General features: G+C 42.2%; 1 protein-coding gene across 1 annotated transcript in view; it reads right to left on the bottom strand.

Moving 5' to 3' along the window:
* Nucleotides 1-431: 431 nt before the first annotated feature.
* KCND2 (potassium voltage-gated channel subfamily D member 2) overlaps nucleotides 432-20,037 on the bottom strand; it is a 573,818-nt gene continuing 554,212 nt past the window's right edge. The window contains exons 3-6 of the mRNA XM_075558602.1: nucleotides 11,301-11,396; nucleotides 10,109-10,201; nucleotides 5,953-6,200; nucleotides 432-3,056 (exon numbers count right to left, since the gene is read on the bottom strand). Coding sequence (XP_075414717.1) covers nucleotides 2,879-3,056; nucleotides 5,953-6,200; nucleotides 10,109-10,201; nucleotides 11,301-11,396 — 615 coding nt within the window. The 3' untranslated portion in view covers nucleotides 432-2,878. The remainder of the gene's footprint in view (nucleotides 3,057-5,952; nucleotides 6,201-10,108; nucleotides 10,202-11,300; nucleotides 11,397-20,037) is intronic.

Raw genomic sequence — 20,037 nt, 5'->3', positions numbered from 1 at the left:
GTCCCTGGGGAAGGGCATCAAGCTCGGTGAAGTGGAGGGGCAGCGAAACAGAGGAAGGCCATCAAGGAGATGGGTTGGCACAGTGGCTGCAACAGTGGCTCTGGCATAGAGACGACAGTGAGGATGGCAAAGGACTGGGCAGCGTTTCCTTGTATTGTGCGCGGGATTGTTGTGGGTCGGAACCTCCTCAAGGGTCCCGAACCACAACCATCCATTCAGTCGAGTGAAATAACCCCTTCAAGTGAAAATCTTCCTTCTCTCTCCTTCATATGCTCACATACATGTCATAGACTGGTTCTCTGGAGAGGCCTTCTTCAACTTATAGTTTATGTGTATAGTGTGCCCGTGTTCCTAGATTTGGGGCAGGAAGGAAGTCTGAGCCAAAAGGGCAACACACAGCCAACCACATCGTCCTGTTCAAGCATGCACATGATTTATTTAAGTATTCTCCAAAGGTCTATTTTTTCCCCAGCATAACGCAGTTATTATGCTATCCTTAGAAACAAGGTATATGGATTTCAAACAAAAGTGTCAAAAACAAATGACCTGGTTACTCCATATGGTACACAGAAATAATTACATTTCACTTACAATACAGATGCACTTAACACAGTCATCAATAATCATTCACCACCAACACAGTATATTTTAAAATCACCTAAAACACCAAAAAAGTTTTTTTTCTTTTTCAAAATTCTAAAGAAATTAATAATCTGGGAAAATGGTAAATTGAAAAAGGAGGCAAAATTGTTAATTGAAATCATCTAACTGCCTTTCTTTTTAATATTGAGGTTATGAAAATAAAACTTCTCATTGGAATCAACACATCTGCATCTGCATCGTGATTTCCTTCGTCTAGCTTTGAAAGATTTTCAATAAATTCCATCCAAGAAGTTTCACTATACATTTGCTATAGAAGCATAAAGTGACATGAGGCAGGTGTTAGGAATTGTTAATATTCGCACTGCTGGAAGATTAGTTAACTTTTAAAAAGACATACTAGTAATAAAGCCAGCTCTTCCCAAGGGATCGCTGAGTTAATTTTACTTTCAATCAGCAAACATTTATTGAGCATCTACTGTGAGAACACAGCACTGTTCTAGAAGCTATTCTAGAAATGGGAAGTAAGGATCATTTCTGGCTTTACTTGAAATCGCTTCAACTCATTTCTATTTTATGATTAAACGATGGTAACACATTTAAAAATCCCTATCGTAAGGGATAAGTATTAATTCTTTCCATGTATGGAAGCTAAACTTTATTCCTCAAAAGCGGTGGCTCGGAATGAACAAAACTTGCCGTTCGACGTAAACTTTTTACAGTGTCACGTGCAGGCATGTCTGCTGAACTTTTTTTAGCAGTGAAAAGGTAAAAAGTGCTTTCCACTTAAATGTACACAGAGATCAAGTTGGCACCAGGGAAGTTCTGTCCTGCCATGCAGCTGAGAGAAGCCCTCCTGGGCAGACACGGCGCTTTCTGAGATCCATGTACACTGCCTTCCGGAAGGGCACGGAGCCCATGCGGTCAACCCCCTATTTCTACGGAAAGCCATCTAGTTTATCTCTGCATTGCAGTTCACCTTAGTTATTCTCAAAATGTATTTGCGATCTAAAGCAAAAATAAATAATATATCAAGTGAGATTGTGGGATCATCGATCCTGTGAGATGAGTCCCAGCCAACTCTTTTCATGAAATATCTAGTGAGAGCTGGGCTTGTCTTTGACAGGATAGAGGTTACAGATAATTTATAGCTGTTAACCCCTTCTTGTGTGTGTGTGTGCCCCCTAAGTTGTGATAAGGGGTAATTGACATGCCAGTTAACTTGTTGGGAAATACAAAAGTATGAAAGTCACTGGGACTCCAAAAGTGAGTCCAGTAGGTGACGAGAAAGCCAATCAAAAGGCGCGATAGAAATACAGGGACAGAGATTGCTCTGTGTCACCGGGATCCAGCGGGCCGAAGGATGTCACTTTACAGCATGATGGCACACCAGTCGTTGGGGAATTAAAAAGTTACCTAAAACGTGGCCACGGCGGAATTCTTTTCTAGGAATGTGGCTGTTACTGTGTCTATGAAGATCCAGAAAGTACAATAACATCCAAAAAATAATAAAAATCCTGATTCCTGATACGACAGGTGTACAATGAATTATTGCAGTTGTAACAGTACGTAGGTGCACGGTGGAAGGATCATTAATACTGCACTATCTGAACACAGTAGCTGTATTAAGGAGCATCCCCAGGAGAAAGAGGGAGTTTATTTGCGCAGCCTGCCGTAGGACATGAACAACCAGTGTGTTGTCAGTGCACAGGAATTCCCTCGTTCTACAGTGAAAGAGTTTATCATGCCTAGTCTGAAGACAACGTAAGGAAGCGGCTCCAACGAGCGCTAGCATGCATTATGAGGGTGTTTCTTTCAGTCAGTCCACGTGTGCTGTATGTGTCTGTCCTTCTTGCTTTCTTTAAATGTAAGCATCTTCATCATAGCCAATGTTCATGGTTTTAACAGGAAAAAAATTTATCAAAATGTTTTCCATTTTTCTGTTTTGTTTTGCATTCAACTGGAACGTGATGTTCAAAGATTGATTTTATTAAAAAAGAGTTCTGATCACAAGAAGCATCGAAAGTGGCATTTCCTTGTGCTCATTCACAAAGTCAAAGGACCACACGGCTCTCTGGAGGCTACCTGGTCAAACTTGGTCTAGAAATGCCATTTGGTCATCTTAAGTCACAGCCTCAAGGTTGCAAGCCATGTTCTTGTCTCCCCACCAACCTTCTTGCTTTGCCGGTGTGGAAAGTTGCCCGTTCATTCTTTCTTCCGCGCACAGGATGCTCTTCACAGCCAGGTGCACATTCTCGTAGACTTGACTCAGACTGGCTTACAAAGCGGACACGCGGACGATATTCCCTCCCGAGTACTCAGGTGAGTCTGGCCTGTCATCTCCCTCGGGTGTGGTGACGGGAGGGGTCGGGATGCTTATTATTGCTGTAGTCACATAAGGTTGTTCACAGTTTAGTTTCACACACTCTTCCATTTTGGCATTTAAACTTGACCGGCTGATGAGGGAAAAGAAAAAAATGAAGACTTAAGAAAATAAGTCCTCCTTCTTTAACCCCCCCCCCCCAGACTGTCCTCCTCCACCCCCCAATACAACTGAAGTACACGATTCACTGTGGATAAACAGCCTTGTTAAAGTCGAAGAGCAATCACCATGCCTAACATGAAACACCAAACTGTGATCAGAGAGGCCCTGCTGGCACAGAGCCTAAGCACTTGGCTGCTAACCCGAAGGTCTGGCGTTCGAAACCGGCAGCTGCTCCCTGGGAGGAAGATGTGCCATCTGTTAACCTTGGAAACCCTATGGGTCTTCTCTGTCCTATGAGTTAGGATCTCCTGGATGGCATAGGTTTCGGTTGTTTGGTAAGGTGACCATTAATCCGGTCATTAGTATTAAGTAGATTTAAATAGATACCTAAACCTCCCACCCATCCTCCCCTGCCCAAGTAAGCTTAGGCTGAGCAAGAAGTCTCTCTCAGGCAGGATCTCAAGGGCTCTGGAAAAGCCATTTAAAATGGGACAGTCTATCTAAATCAGTGGTTCTCAACCTGTGGGTCACGACCCCGGTGGGGGTCTAACGACCCTTTCACAAGGTTGGCTTAAGACACAGCTCCTCTATCCGTGTCCAGGCGGGTCCACCCACATGCAGATACGCCCACAAATGAGTACCAGGCGTGAAGACTGTTACCCATGCTACACCATGCTTCAAGACAACATTTCATTTATTTGTCATTAGAATAGTTCACAATATATAATTACATATTGTTTTGTGATGAATCACTATGCTTGAATTATGTTCAATATGTAACAGTGAAAATACATCCTGCATATCAGATATTTACATGATTCATAACAGTAGCAAAATTACAGTTAAGAAGTAGCAATGACAATAATTTTATGGTTGAGGGGGTTACCACAACATGAGGAACTGTATGGAAGGGTCGCAGCATTAGGAAGGTTGAGAATCACTGATCTAAATGCTAGAGATTGAATTGTGCTCTCTAAAAATATGCATGATAAATCCCAATCCCTATACGGATCCTTCTAATCCCAGTTGGATAGGGATCTTCTTTGTGATGTAAATTAGGCCACATTTGGGTAAAATATGTGATGAGTAAATTTCTTTGGAGCTTCAAAAAAAGAACAGATTAAAATAGCAAACAAGCAAGTAGGGTGGGGAAAGACAGATGCCCTGTGTCGTGAATATCGTCCCTCAAAATGGACAGCAAGGAGGGGCGCTCCCCTCATTGACTACACCCTCCGTTCTAGCCTCCTAAGCGGTGGGCCATTCGATTCCTCTTCATTAAAGTCACTTGTACTACTTTTCTTAGGGCAGAACTCGATACCAAGACACGAAACCAAAAGGGAAAATGAAAGTCGGATTCATCGCTCGGCTCCTCGTAGGCTCCTGTCCTACCCTACTAGTAGTCCCCTGTCATACCCTACAGGACAGGGCGGGCCTGCTCCCGTTGGACGCCGAGCCGCCTTGTACCTCAGAGGAGGACGTCCCGTAGGGTTTGCCAACGCTGTGGTTTTGGACGCAGACACCACGCCTTTCTCTCATTGAGCAGGTGGCGGTGTGCACCGCCAATAGTTCAGTTAGCAGCCAAGCTCTGACCACTGTGCAAACAAGGCTCCCCAAACCCATGTTAAAAAACTCACTGCTGCCAAGTCCATCCCGACCTACAGCGGCCGGGTAGGATAGAGCACTGCCCCGTGGGAGTTTCTGGGGCTGTGAGTCGAAACAGAAAGCCTCATCTTTCTCCCACAGAGCACCTGACCTTGAGCTTTACAGACCAACAAGGTTCCCCTCACACCATGATGGCTGCTTGACCGCATGTCAAGATCCCCTCCCCACCCCCACCCTCCACACACCAAATGAGTTATTTCTAATACTTCAGCGTTTTCCAAAGTGGCATTCTTGTTTGGATTGTACATTGTATTAAGATTTTCTTTCTCAACATGTCTCTGTTTTCTACCTGGTTTTGTAATGATGCCAACAATTCAAGGGCAGAATGTCTAAGAGAGGCCTTCGTTGTTCCTTAGTTTACTATACTGAACCTAGAGACACCACTCTTGTAGCTCTATGGAGCCGGAGTTCTATAGCCCATCCACATTGTCAACCTAGATTGTCCCACCCCAACCAAGGCTCAGGACTGAACTAGCAGATGGTTACTCTAAAAGTTGAAGCTGTTTCGCTTGAAGACAAAAGTAACACCATTTAGAAGGACCTTGGACTGTTCACATGCATGAGGTATTGCACCTCAGTGTTTGCGGTGAATACAAATAACAAACAAAGACAAGCAAAGGGAAAGTATACGCATCAAAAATAGCACGTATGTTGTCTACAAACCAGAGATAAACAGCTTTAGTATCTCACATTTTTTATTGGATTGATTTTGCCTTTGAGATGGTCAAGAGAGATTGATGATCACAACTGCCCATTGATTCCAGAGATCTGTGTAGGCCTTGCTTCAATTCTCACTGTCAGGTGAGATGGGTTGATGTGGCTTTAGGAGATGGGGCACCTTTCAATTCTATCCAAGCTCACGTGCGTCTTTTGGGAGACGCGGCACTCACTTCAGACTGCTGGGTCACTCTAAGGGACTCCTGAGTATCTAGGCCCTGGCTCAACAACGAAGATGATGTGGGGGTCAAAGAGGTGAGAACACATTTGCGTGTGCCTGGCCGTCTTCTCTTCTTTCTAGTTTTTGGATAAGAATGTTACCGCTACCTTTGACCTTTAGAAAATACCCCAGAAGATCAGCTTTCCTATGTACAGTGTCAGTGTGGTCTTCTACAGCCTGGAGCCTCGGGTTCAGATACACAGAGGTAGTAGGGGCTTGACGGGAGGAGTCAGCACAGGTGTGTCTACACAACCCAGGTCAAACCCACCTGTTAGATAGTGGTGTTCTCTCCACACATCGGATCTGAATCGTGCTGAGTTCTTGCACACTGCCTCGGTGGCTCCCTGATATGTTGGCATTGGGGATGCGGAAAGTCTTTTTGTGTCGCCGTGAACAGCAGGTGCTGGTGACTCCTTGTTGTGATGAGACAGAGGGGCTGTGGCTTGAAGGGCGATTGACGGTGGCGACTTCCATGCAGCTTTCTTCAAAGACTTGTTCATCCACAAACTCATGATTCTGGGCCATATTTGGAAGAATGTGTAAAGACAGCACAGACACACACTTGTTTAGTAAAAAAGAGAAAAGCATTGCTTCGCTTTTAATACTCTACCATAACCTCTTCTTTAGACTCTACCCAATAGGTTATATATATAATATAATATATTATATTATATATAATATGATGTATATAATATATATAATTGTATTGAATCTATTGGTTGCTTTGGTTAATATTGAGAGTTTCACAACATTAAGTCTTCCATGTCATGGGCATGAAACATACTAATCCTATTTTTATCAAGGTTAGAATCTCAAAAGCCTCTTCTTTTGGGCATATATACCGGCAGAAAACCTAGGCAGCTAGACCCTGCAGTGGATACGTGTAGGCTGATGTAGCATCCATTTAGTATCCATTAGACTGACATAATATTGAAATGTTATTTGCTAATTTAAGCACCAAATCTAATAGGTACAAGCCGAAGAAACCCTTAAAATCCCATAAGCCATTAAAAATAAATGCAGACATTACCTAGTGGAAATGTGTAAACTCAAATTGACTTTAATATTTTTAATAGATTGAAGCTATAGGAAAGAGACTATTCTAATAGAATGCCCAAAGTCAGGTTGTCTGTCACAGATTAGCAAAGATTTTCATGCAGAATTGAAAACATTTTGATGAGAAATGAGAATCTGAAGACACTTCTTATTTCCTTAGATTCACCTCCTAAAACCCCCAGCAAATAGAAACATAAGATTTATTAGCTAAACCAGTCAACTCTGTGTTATCTGCAAAATGTGTTACATTATCTTTGACCTGGCCATGGTTAGAAGGGGACTTCTGTGGTCTGGTATCTTATCTCTGTGAGACATCGTCAGTTCTGTTCTTGACCTCTGCCTGAATTTTTTGTTCTTACACCCCAGCCTTCCTGAATTCCACACCAGAAACAAACAAGGTAAGTGTTACCAATTGATAGGGATGGTTTTATAGAAATGCAGTGCGAATTTTGAATCAGAATTATTTAACGAAGAATTACTTTCCAATTGCCAATGCCAGATATTTACTCAGGAAAAGAAGAAAGAACATTTTTTATTTGAACTCTGGAGCATAATTTCAAAGACCACTTTTCCTTTGTGTGGGTAGGAATAATCTGCCAAGGGAAGGCTTTGCACTTGCTGAATTCCACTTACCCATCTCACATCCTAAAATATTAGTAAAACAATGAAAGCACTTCCCCGACGAATAGAAAATAGATTGTTCAGTTACTCATTTTGTGGATTCTTTGCTGAGGCAAGCATTTTGAAATAAATGAGATTTAATGCTTTACTGTTTAAAGTTCAGAGGATAATATGATCACAAGGGAGAGAATTTCCCCTAAAATATTACATTTCAGTGAAGAAATGTAGAACACAAAGGAGTCACAATCTGTTTTATTTTCTAATCATGCATGTTTCACCCACACCATGTGCAAGTTATAGGGCACAGGGTACTAATTTTTCATCAGAAACTGGAAGCAAAGAAGTCAAACTGATACTGGTTACCACAATCTTTTATAGGTAGCTTGATTTCCACTATAGTAATTTATGATGAGTGATTTTTTTAATTCAAAAATCTTAAATGATAAATTAGTGGCAAAATAAAAGGAAAAGGAAGTAAACTGGAACACACATATTCTATTGGCAACATAGTTAATTTTTGAAGATTTAACATAATGTTATTGAAGTGTTCCTCACATCATTTAAAATGCAAATGCAATCATGTAATGATCCATTTTGAAACTCTTAAAAACTTTCCATTTATAATTAAACAAAGTCCCCAGTTCCTCCCAAGTTCTCTGGGGCCTGCATGATCTACCCTGGGCAGCCCTGGTGCATGGCGCTTGCACATTGGGCTTCTCACAAGATTGGCAGTTGGAAACCACCAGCTGCTCTGAGGGAGAAAGAGGTGACTTTCTACTCCGATGGAGAGGTACCGTCTCCCAAACCCACAAGGGCAGTTCTGCCCTGTCCTATAGGGTCCCTGAGTTGGAATCAACTTGGTGGCAGTGCGTTTGCTTTTGGTGTGATCTTCGTCTCTGCTACCCTTTCTGCCATGCTGATCTCTCCTTCGGGCTAATGGCAAATTCTTTCAGTCCTGGTAATGACTCAGAGCGACCCTAAAGAACAGGGCACAACTGCCCCTGTGAGTTTCCAAAACCTTAGCTCTTTGGGGGAGTAGAAAGTCTCATGCTAGCAACCCAGTCCCCCCACAAGGCACTGAGGGTTTTCACCTGCTGACGTTGTGATTAGCAGCATAAGCTTAGGGACTATTTTCATGTTAGCCTCCACATTGTTTTGCGCAAGTATCTCCTGGTCAGTCATCCTTTCATTCTTCTTAAGGATTAAATTGTAACCCCACCCAACAGAACAACTGTCCCTGGAAACTGTGAACTTGACCTTTTTTGGAAGATGTTATCCATTGAATTAAGCTGAGGTCATGTTAGAGCAAGGTGAGTACTCATCCAATCTGAGTGATGCTCTTATCAAAGAGAACCAGAGACGCAGAGGATATGTCTTCAGCTAAGAAGTTCCCAGGGTGCCCAGAGCTGGGAAAACTAAGAAACATTTTCCTCCTAGAGATTTAAAGGAAGCTTGGCATGGTCAACACATTGATTTGGACTTTCATCTTCCAGAACCGTGAGACAAGAACTTTCTCTCCCAATGGGCCAGTGTATGTGTAGTCCTTTGTATGCAGCCCTGGGAAACGTAAGGTTTTTCAACTCAAGTTCTTCCAGGCAGATGGGCCTGATCCTGACCCCCCAGGGCTTTGTCCTCTTTGCTGCCCTACACTGGGGCATCATCGTTGCTTTGGCTGCTCACTGCCCTTCTCTAATAAGTCAGTGCTTTGTCCCATCCATAGACATCCCCTACAGGAAGGGACCATATCTGACATCATAGTGTATCTTGGCTGTAGCTCACTGTCTATCACAGAGCAGGCAAGTGATACATATATGTTGAAGATCTACACAATTCCATGAACAATATGGTGAAACTCTCCTCTGTAGTGACAGTCTAATCCCTACCGATGGGCTAGTCGAGCAGTGGGTGTCTGTCACCTTAGAGGTACAGTCAAGAGCCAGTCAATACAGAAATGCAAATTTTATCCTCAACCCCAGCAGGCGGAGCATTGTGTGTCATTTTTTATTAGCACATTAAAACTGTATTTATCTCTCCACCTGTGAAAGAAATGCTTGTATTCAGGATTCCCCTCTTCTGTCTTTCTTTCCTCCTTCTTTTTCGGTTATTGATTGTGGGATTCATTTGTCCCGGAATCCCTAGCTACTGCTTGATTCACTTCACTGCTCCCCAGATAACCCTCCTGGTAGGTGGGTTTTGCAAATGGAGTGCCCCTCTCTGCATTATTTCCCTATGCTGTGTATGTGGCATGTGCATTATATGCATGCACATATTAGCTACGTGGGCCCATTATACGCAAACAAGGATATGGGTTTTTTTGTGTGTGTGTGAAAATACAGGTACATTTTTGGTTATTTAGATAACATTGTAAGACTCAGTCAAAAATCATGTTTTGTAAAGCTTGTAGGCAACTATTAGAAACCAACCCGCCATCCGCATTTAACCTATGTCTTGCAGTCATGAAAATCAGGTAGGATGAGAACATCCCAAATCCATGCCTCTAACCGAAAACAGCAGGCTGGCCTTTCTTTCTTAAAAATATTTTTTTTTATTTTTGGCAGGCTGGCCTTTCAAAGCAGTTTGAGACATGGTTTTTGCTGTTGTTGTTTTTGTTTTGTTTTGTTTTTTAAACTTTTAGTATGTTTCTCAGTGATGTGGACAGTGAAATCCCACTTGGAAACATGGAACAGTCAGGAAAGCAAGTGGGATTCCTGTGGAGCATGGGGCAGGCAGGCGTGGCGGGTCCTTACCGTGGTTTTTTCCAGGCAGTGAAGCAGGTGGTGGTGCTGGGTTTCAAAGCTGGAGCTGGATTTGCCCACAAAGGCCTGCTCGTCCTCTGAGGCCTGTTAACACAGATAAGACAGAGGCTTTCTCTTGTACTGTTCAAACAACGAGACCCTCTGCGAGACTTGTCCACAGGAGAGATCTGGCCTATTTTCTGAGAGTAAATGGCAGTTTTATTTTGCTGTTTTTTTAACCTAAAAGGCATAAATGTGCACTTGCTCTCAAGTCTGAAGCTAAGTGTTTATATTTTGACCCAGCTAGTGGTCTAGTCTTTTAGACATCCCTCTGTGGGAAGAAAATTTCAATTGCCTCTATAGTCAACTCTCTTTGTAAGCCCAGAAGCCATTGTTTAGGGCCTAATAAAACACTTCTTAATACTTGGATAAACCTGAAACAAGGCCATCCAGGCTGCTTTGTAAGTGAAGTTTACTGCAATCCTGAGTCTTACAGCACCATTCGAGGCAAAAGTAAGTTCCCGAGCGGTTGTTTGGCACTGGGTTAGCTTCCTTACAGGGAGCAGTGCTCCTCTCTTTGGAAAAATAAGCCATGGTGCTGCATCATCCTCAATGGAGAATTAAGGGATATAAATATTTTTGAGATAAAAACAAATAGGATATTTGGGCTTTGAGAATGTGTGGACTTTGGCCACGTCAACATGAGTCAGTAGAGAAATATCATTCAATCATGACCAATATCGAATAGTCTAGGTTCAAGCTTGGCTCTGCTGGGGAATTCCTGGGTGAACATCACATAACAACAGAGCACAGCATGACGTAACAACCCAGTTCACGTGCTCTGTGGCTCCTGAAAGGTCGGAGGCTTGCGTCCACTCCAAGCTGCCATGTTCAAAAAGGCTGGTGATGGACTTCCAAAATATCTGACCTTGAAACTCTGTGGAGCACAAGTCTACTCTAACACACACCGGGAAAGAACATGGGGCCGGGGTTTGGGGAGTGGACGTCTGAATGAGTCTTCCCTTTTGGGGGAAACTGGATCAGAGCTCATGGGAATGCTTAACCTGGGTTCCTAAAAACATGATCCTTCTGCTGTTTTAGTAGCTATTTTCCTATCTACCACACAATGACATGGCCATGCCAAAGCAAAACAATCTGATACCAAGTCACCGGGCAGCTGAAAACACGAGGGGCTTGCTCATACCTGCAGCTGGTTACTGAGTAAGCCGTTCCGTTTGCTCTGCATGTACGCGTTCGCACTTCCACTTTTGGCTGCCCGGATCCTGGCCAGTCTGGCTTTCTGTTGACAGGGAAAAAAAGAGATCCTGTTAAATCTTTGTAGATTGTGTTTCTTAAAACAGCGAATGCACCCTTGGGAAGTCCTCATGGCAGCCATTCCGCACCTAACTCTGGAACATTAACCTCTCTTTATTTTGAAGGAGCTTGCCGTATACACTCGAGTATAAGTCGACCCGAATATCAGCCAAGGTACCCAATTTTACCACAAAGACTGCTTTAAATGCTTCCTCCCCACCCACTATCATGATCCCAATTCTACCTTACAAATCCGGCTAGACCAGGATGTTCACTGGTACAGATTGGAACTGGAAGCATAGGGAATCCAGGATGGATGATCCTTTCAGGTCCAGTGCTGAGAGTGGCAATACTGAGAATGGTGGAGGGAGGGTGGGGTGGAAAGGGGGAACCGATTACAGGGATCTACATATAACCTCTTCCCTGGGAGACGGACCACAGAAAAGTGGGTGAAGGGAGACGTCGGACAGTGTAAGACATGACAAAATAATAATTTATAAATTATTGAGGGCTCATGAGGGAGGGGGGAGCAGAGAGGGAGGGGGAAAAACGAGGCGCTGATGCTTAAGTGGAGAGCAAATGTTTTGAGAATGGTGAGGGTAACGAATGTGCAAATGTGCTTTATACAATTGATATATGTATGGATTATGATAAGAGTCATATGAGCCCCTAATAAAACTTTAAGAAAAAAAGTATGCTGAAAAATGCGGATTTTACACGAGTATATGTGGTACTTTAGCATTTGTTAAAACCAATCAACTTCCTTGGAGCTACTTTTGTATCCAGAATTGTAGTTCAATCTTTACAGTAAGATCAAGCAGTTTCATCATTACCTCTGTCGGTCAAGTTAAGAGAAAAGCGGTAGTATTACTTCACTTACGTTTTCACTTATCCCACCTGAGTAGCTTAATGAAATGAAGGCCAGTAGCCAGGCAAAGCAGGGGCCAAGTCATTCTTTTCGTTGGAACTCATGCTCTTTTTAAAATTGGCACTTAAATCCCAAGAACCAATTACCCTTAAAAACATTTTTTTAAAAAGAACCATTGTTCAACTATATCTTCACCTTCAAACGTAAAATTTTGCGTTTGTAATTATCTTGTAAAATTAGCTAGTGTAATATACGAGCTCTCTAAAAATCCTAATTTTTTTTTTTTTTTTGACAACTAACATAGGTCCAGGGAGACCTTGTGATGCCGAGGGAAAAGCCCAAGTTTGCTAACAGAACGGTCTACCGTGCACACCCTCCAACTTCTACGTGGGAGAAAGATGTAGCCATCCGCTTCCTTAGAGAAGTACAGTTTTAGATACCTCTTGGGGACATTCTATTCTGACCTATAGGCACACTCTCAGTCAGAATCCCCCCAATGGCAGTGGGAATGGTGGTGCAGATTCAAACCACGGCATGCGCCTCTGGTTTCTTTTTCACTCTGAAACTCATTGAAATAAAGAGCACAGTAGATGTAGCCAGAGAGATGTAAAACAATGTGATTATTTTAAGATATTATATTTACACAATGCCGGTGGAGAGAAATTAGCATGGTGCCTTCAATTGTTGACCAGGGCACCAATTTTATTGGTGATATTACTAAGCATAGTTGCTGTTTGGCCAGATTTCCGGTAGTCTGTCGACTTTCTAACTACTGTTGTGCCCCGGCCTTGGGCTGCCATGGAGAGACCTAGTCTTCCTTGGCTGCCAAGTACCATGTGGGCGACCCTTATATTTGTACGATGCATCTTTAGCAAGTGTATGGACTCAGGGTTTTGGGATGACTACCACAAGACCCTTCTGGTACTTCCCATGACAGTCTCCCTTTTACTCTCTTTGTAAACAACCCATATAGATACCAGCTTCCGTCTCTGGCCAAGGAATGTTCTTTTCTCGTATTTTAAAAAACAACCAGATTGTGTTTTTTATTTTTAATGGAGGGTGAATACGTACTTGCCCCTGACAAGATTGTAAAACTATAGGAGGGCATTAAAGATGGGGAAGTCCTGCTTGCTAAAGTCTAAGGTCAGCAAAAAAAAAAAAAAAAGTGGCATATCCTCAAGTGGAAGGAATGCCACAACAATGGGCTGCGGCATGATAATGAGGAGGATGTCGCTGGACAGGGCAATGAGTCATCCCATTTACATAGGGGCGCTCCTAGTCAGAACCAGCCCCATTGCACCTTTAACAACAGCTGCAGGTCTTTCTCAGTCCTAGGGTTACCTGGAGCCTATATAGCATTTATAAGCAATCTGCAAGCAGTTTCAAAAGCATATTAAAAGAACTATAAACAAACATAAATAAATGCATGTGTCCACACACACACACAGACTCCTACTCAGTTGGGCGCATAGTCCCCTCATTCATTTGCACGTAGCTCTTCTCCTTTAATTCATCTTAGAATTATTTCCAGAGTTACATGCATCGATCCACCTCACTGAGCTCTAGATGTATGATATACTATCAATTGAAATAGTTCTTTAAAAGCTTCTTTTGCTACTACTATCCAAGGCCTGCTGCCTGCTTTGATCACCATGGGGAGCGTCTCTGCAAGGCAGAGATCAGGAAACTGGATTACTCTGGGCTTAAAGTGTGTGTGCGTGTTATCATATATCCCTGCGGGTTTCTCTCCATCCAAGATGCCCTTTCAACCACAGCAATGGGATCTTCACCCAAGGGGCCCTCCTACACCCAGTCTGGGATCTTGCAAACCCTCAAAATAGCATAAACATACCATCTGGCTTCTGCTTTTACCCTTCCCTGTTTATTTTTACCTATGTTCTTCGTGTTTGCTGATTCCCAGTTAAAATGATACTTTAACCAAAGATTATATTTTTATGTCATGAGAAAAACAGATAACTTTTACTACTTGAAAGCAACATTACGTTTGCATCGTTCAAAATACTGAGACCCAGTTAGAGGGTGACTTTAACAGGCAGACACTATTTGGTGTCAGAGCTACATGGTGAATCCAGGAGTTCCAAGACAGATTCAATATAACAAAGACAAGTGGGCAAGAACACTTAGAAATAATTTGTGATTGACTCATTAATTCAGAAATAGGCCATTTATACATGCATCTGGTTTCTAGGTTTCTTTAATTTCTTGGAGCATTCACCACATAGATCTGTTTGGTTCTTCTTTAAAAAAATCATTTTATTGGGGGCTCATACAACTCTTTTATCACAATCCATGCATACACCAATTGTGTAAAGCACCTTTGTACATTCATTACCTTCATCATTCTCAAAACATTTGTGCTCAACTTAAGCCCCTGGCATCTGCTCCTCATTTCCCCTCCTTCCCCGTTGGTGTCCTCACTTTCCCAGTCTTCCTCGGTATTGGGATTGGGCTTGTTGCCATTACTGCGTACAATTATATTGATGAAGTTGTAGTTGCTATTCCAACTCTGTCGTTTCCCCACCTACACTACAAGCCTTGAACATCAGTATTAGAAACACTACTTTCATTCATTAGTGACACGTAGGCACCAACCCAAAGTACTGCCCAAGTTCTTCCCAAGGGAAAGCCTACAATCACTCCAACAGTTGTCCTCAACTTAGGAGAAGAGCGGCCTGTGCAGTAGACAGAAGAATAGGCATTTCTGCCCAGTCATGGATTATGTTAGAAAAAGGACCTGCCATTTCATTTTCAATCAGGGCGCTTTTCTTTCTACTTTTTTACAAGACTATACGAGTTAATTGATTTAATTGGTCTATGGAGCACCACACCAAATGTCTGATGAATGCTCGTCTTTGTGATCTGTGATTACATCTTTGGTTTCAGCAGGTAATTGAGGGAAATCATTTTACAATGATTTTTTTAGAAAATTGCCATACTCCTGACCCACTCAGTGTAACAATGCTGGCCACCCCGGCTGAGCAATTGGGAGATTAAAAGCAAACCATCCACTGGTTAAAAAAAAAAAAAAAAAAAAAGCATTCCTTCCTGCCTCCCTGTCCCACTAGCAGAAACAACATCTTGGCCTAGCAGAAAATCAAAGGATAGTATAAAGATGTGAGTTAAAATTTAGTAACTACTTCATCTCCATTTTTCTGGAAACCAGGGGTCTTCTCTGAATTTAATTAAAAATAACGTTGATATTGTCAGAGTGCACACAAATATGGATTTTTATGGTTATTTTCAAATTATTTATCTGCATTTTTTATCTCTTTTGGGAAAATAACTTAAGGGTCGCATGAGAAGAAACCTTCTTTGCATCTCAATTCTTCATGAATTTCATTTTCCGGATCCTCTTGCTGATTAACATTTCTCAAAGTTGGTTCCATGGGGCCAGTACGTGTTTGGAGTGAAAACTCAAACCAACTGGACCAAATGAACATTACCCAGTTTGAAGGTCAACAAATCCTGGGATACACTGAGAGATGAATTTTTTTTCTTTGCTGCTGGTGTCCACGCACTACTTCACATATAGTGTTCACTGTGGCTGTAAGTGGGGAGAGGGAGGTTGGAAGATCACGTTTGTCTCTAACTCATCTGATATGGAATCCTTTGATTTGGGAGCAAGTCGAGGCTAGCAGGCAGTAGAACACAGTGGTTTCCAGTAAGGTAGATTATTGCTACCATGTAGTCTCCTGTGGGCAAAACATTGAACGATGTATGAAGCATCAAAGGAAGATGGAAAGAATACACAGGGACCTTGTACCTAAAAGAGCGAGTCAACATTCAACCATTTCAAGAGGCAGCATATGAGCAAGAACAAAAGGTGCTTAAGGAAGATGTCCAAGTTGATGTCCAAGACAACCACACGGCCAATTGACTGGAAAATGTCCATAATTGTACTTATTCCAAAGAAAAGTGACCTCACATAATGTTCAAATTATAGAACAGTATTGCATATTGCTCATGAAACATGCAAGTAAAAGTTTGCCGAAGATCATTCAATAACAGCTACAGCAGTCCATTGACAGGGAGCTGCCAGAAGTTCAGGCTAAAGTCAGAAAGAGGACTTGGAACAAGGGATCCTGGCGATGTTCAATGGATCTTCATGGTGAACGCAGAAAATACCAGAAAGATGTTTACTTGTGTTTCATTGACTTTGCCAAGGCATTTACTGTGTGGATCATAACAAATTATGGACAATTTTGAGAATGGTTATTCCAATTCTGATGCCATATTCTTCTTCATCTAGTCCATAGTCTCTCACTATTTGCTCAGCACACAGACTGAAGAAGAGTGATGAGAGGGTACAGCCCTGACCAGCACCTTTCCCGATTTTAAGACATTCCATAGTCCCTTGTTCTGTTTCTACAATATACGGCTGGGTTGGTTTCTCAATATACATTTATTTATTTATTTATACAATCATTCTTTTATATAAAGCTCTTTCTTATACACATATGAGTCTCTCTGGATTTGTTTCTTTAATCTACTTGGACTAACACAACTCCACAACCAATGCTCATGGAAATAGCTGTCAAGAGATCAAATTGTGCATTGCAACGGATAGATCTGCTACACAAGACTTCTTTACAGGGTTGAAAAGCAAGGAGGTCACTCTGGGACTGAAGCATGCCTAAGCCATGCCATGGTGTTTTCAATCACCTCATATGCATGTGAATGCTGGACATCAAATACTGAAGATCAAAGAAGAATCCACGCATTGGAATCACAATTCTGGTGAAAAATATTGAATATGCCATGGATTACCAAAAGAACAAGCAAATCTGTCTTGGAAGAAGTACAGACAGAATGTTCCTTAGGAAGAAGGAAGGTGAGACTTCCTTTCGTGTACTTTGGACATGTTATCGGGAGAGAACTCTCCTGGGAAAAGGACATCATGCTTGGTAAAGTGGTGAGGCAGCAAACGGAGGAAAACCCTAGACAAGCTGGATTAACGCTGGCTGCAAGGATGGGCTTGAATGTAGTGAAGATTGTGAGGGACTGGGCAGACTGGGCAGAGTCTCACTCTATCATAATAGGGTGTTATGAGCTGTAACAGACTTGATAGTATCTATCAAGCAGCAGGAGCAGAGATTGGGGAACCAATCAAAGAATGATCTCTGAGCCATGAGCCAAGCACTAACGAGATCATGGTTTCCTTAAATAGGCGTGCATCTTATAAACCTGGTATATGTTAGATTGGGGCAAGTTGAAAAACAGAACAAAACCAAAACCTTGCCAAGTGCTTCCTGACTCAGAGGCACCCAAAGTAAAGAGAGGGGTATCACAATAGGTTTTAAAGATGGCAAGTTTCATGGAAGGCAACTAGCCCATCTTTCAATCTGAAGAGTGGCCAATTTGGTCTGAACCAAATGCTTACCACCTTGCCACCAGGGCAGGTCACTGGAATCTGTTACTCAAGCACAATGTGCTTACAATCCTTTGGGAAAGTCGAGGTACCTTGAGTAACCTTACATCAAGGCAGAGAAGATGCTCCTTTCTGATATCTAAGACAAGTCTTTGGGGAGAAAGATGAGAAACGTTGTTCGTCCTCAAATACTGGTCCACACATCCTCTCTCTCTCTCTTACTTATTCAGGCAGCTTTGCTCCTAGTAATTTCTTTCCTTGAAGGGCTTTCAGCTTCTAATGATTAAAGGAGTTTATTAGAGTCTTTCCATTAGGGAAGGAAATTATCTCCCCGAGAATTCAGACAGGTCTGGGGCAAACAATGCTGATGAGAATGAGTGAACAAGTCAGTGGGAGATATAGTGCAAGGCTCTCAGCTCATCAGCTTGGCTAATCCAGGGGAGGGCAGAGTGGACAGAAACAGTGCTGGGGTCTGGGAAGTGGAAGGACCTGACTTGGGTGGTGGACATGGGGGGTGAAGGAAGAGGCAATAAGAGGACTCTTAAGTAGAGAGAAACTGAGAATTAAAGGGGTGTAGGAAGTTACCAGAGACAAGTGCCTGCCTCCAATCTTATTTCCACTTATGTCCATTTCAAGGCAGGAAGAGGAGGAGATTGCCAAGGTAAAAGAGACCTGAACTTCATGCATGCCTTGCTTCACCATTCCACAATATTAAGTGCCTGATGATTGTACACGAGGGTATGGCATGTATGGATCATACAATATTTTAAAAACATAAACAATAAACAAGTGAAACAAAGAGAAGTTTCAGGTAGGGATTGAGTGATTAAAAAAAAAACCAAAATGTGATGAGTCATCTAAGTTCCTTCTCAGATTCTAGCAAGGAGTGATTTCCTGCCTTTGTATTATTCTAAAAATTCTGAATGTACTGGACAGTGATTCTTAAAGTGTAATCTCCAGACCAGCAGTATCAACATCAGCTGAAATGTCTTCGAGATACAAACTCTCAGGCCCCACATTCCAACCAAGGAGCCATAGTAAAGCAGTGGTTATAGCACTTGGATGCTAGCTATAAGGTCAGGAGTTCCAAGCCACCAGCCTCTCCAATGGAGAACAATCTGGCAGCCTGCTTCTGTAACGATTTACAGCCTTAGAAACCCAAGAGGGAGCTGTGCTATCGTGCCCTGCACTCTGTCCTAGAGAGCTGCTAGGTTATTTACCAAATGGAAACACTCCAGGACAGTCCTTAACTGTTCAGGCGCAGAAAATCGTTCCATGAAAGGAACAACTAAGAAGACTATTTTCCACAGTTAGGTTAAAGGCTCTGTTGAATCCCCTCTGACCATACACCAGCCTTGCTATCCTGCAGAGTGCATTGGAAAGTAGACAACTGCAGATGCAGTTAGATGAAAAGACAACACTTTATCATTTGCTCTCCCTTTGACTCATTTTAAATTAGTTCTCATTTTTAATATTTTATGTTTTCTCTTGAGGGTTTTCTTTGTTTTACTTTTTTGTTGTTAGTTTTGTGTGTGTGCTTTTCTGTATATGAAATTCAGGATCAGTGGTAAATCTATATATCAAGACAGTAACTGGACTGATGTTTCTTGGGGGTATAGCCAGCAAAGTTGTGGAGAAAAGGAAAGATACTAACAGTAAGCACAAGAAGGAAGAAAATGTTCTAAAATAGATCGTGATAATGACTATATGGTTGTTCTTGATACAACTAAACTATTGTGTGATGTTCGGGTTATATGCCAATAAAGCTGTTTAAAAAAGAAATTCAAATATCTGAAATGAGCATATAAGAGGTGTGTGTGTGTGTGTGTGTGTGTGCTTAGTGATTCAAATAACTTCTTTGACAAAATAATTTAACTTATATCACAACAGTGAGCCACCACCCCTCACTACTCATGGGAACATGATATGGCTTGTATAATCAAGGCAGACGTGTTAATTAAATATGACGATGAAAGGATATGCTTTACAGGAACTTTATATTTTAATAATAAATGTGTTTCTTCTTAAAAAGTAATATTTCCTGAATCAAAAAGAGGGAATGAATATGTGGTGGGTTGGATCTCCAGCAACACTGAACTGGCTCCTCCAGTTTCACCATGCAACCTGTTTTAATGGACCTTCAGATGATCCCAGTGAGCCCCAAGTCGAAGAACCAGCCTCCCAAACCCACTGACGTCTAGGCCAGCGGTTCTCAACCTTCCTAATGCTGCGGCCATTTCATACAGTTCCTCATGCTGTGGTGACCCCCAACCATAACATTATTTTTCTTGCTACTTCATCACTGTCAATTTGCTATTGTTATGAATTGGGCAGCCCCTGTGAAAGGGTCGTTCGAACCCCAAAGGGGTC

This window comes from Tenrec ecaudatus, chromosome 9, assembly GCF_050624435.1.
Source record: "Tenrec ecaudatus isolate mTenEca1 chromosome 9, mTenEca1.hap1, whole genome shotgun sequence".
NCBI lineage: Eukaryota > Metazoa > Chordata > Mammalia > Afrosoricida > Tenrecidae > Tenrec > Tenrec ecaudatus.
This window is presented reverse-complemented; position numbering and strand designations above follow the sequence as displayed.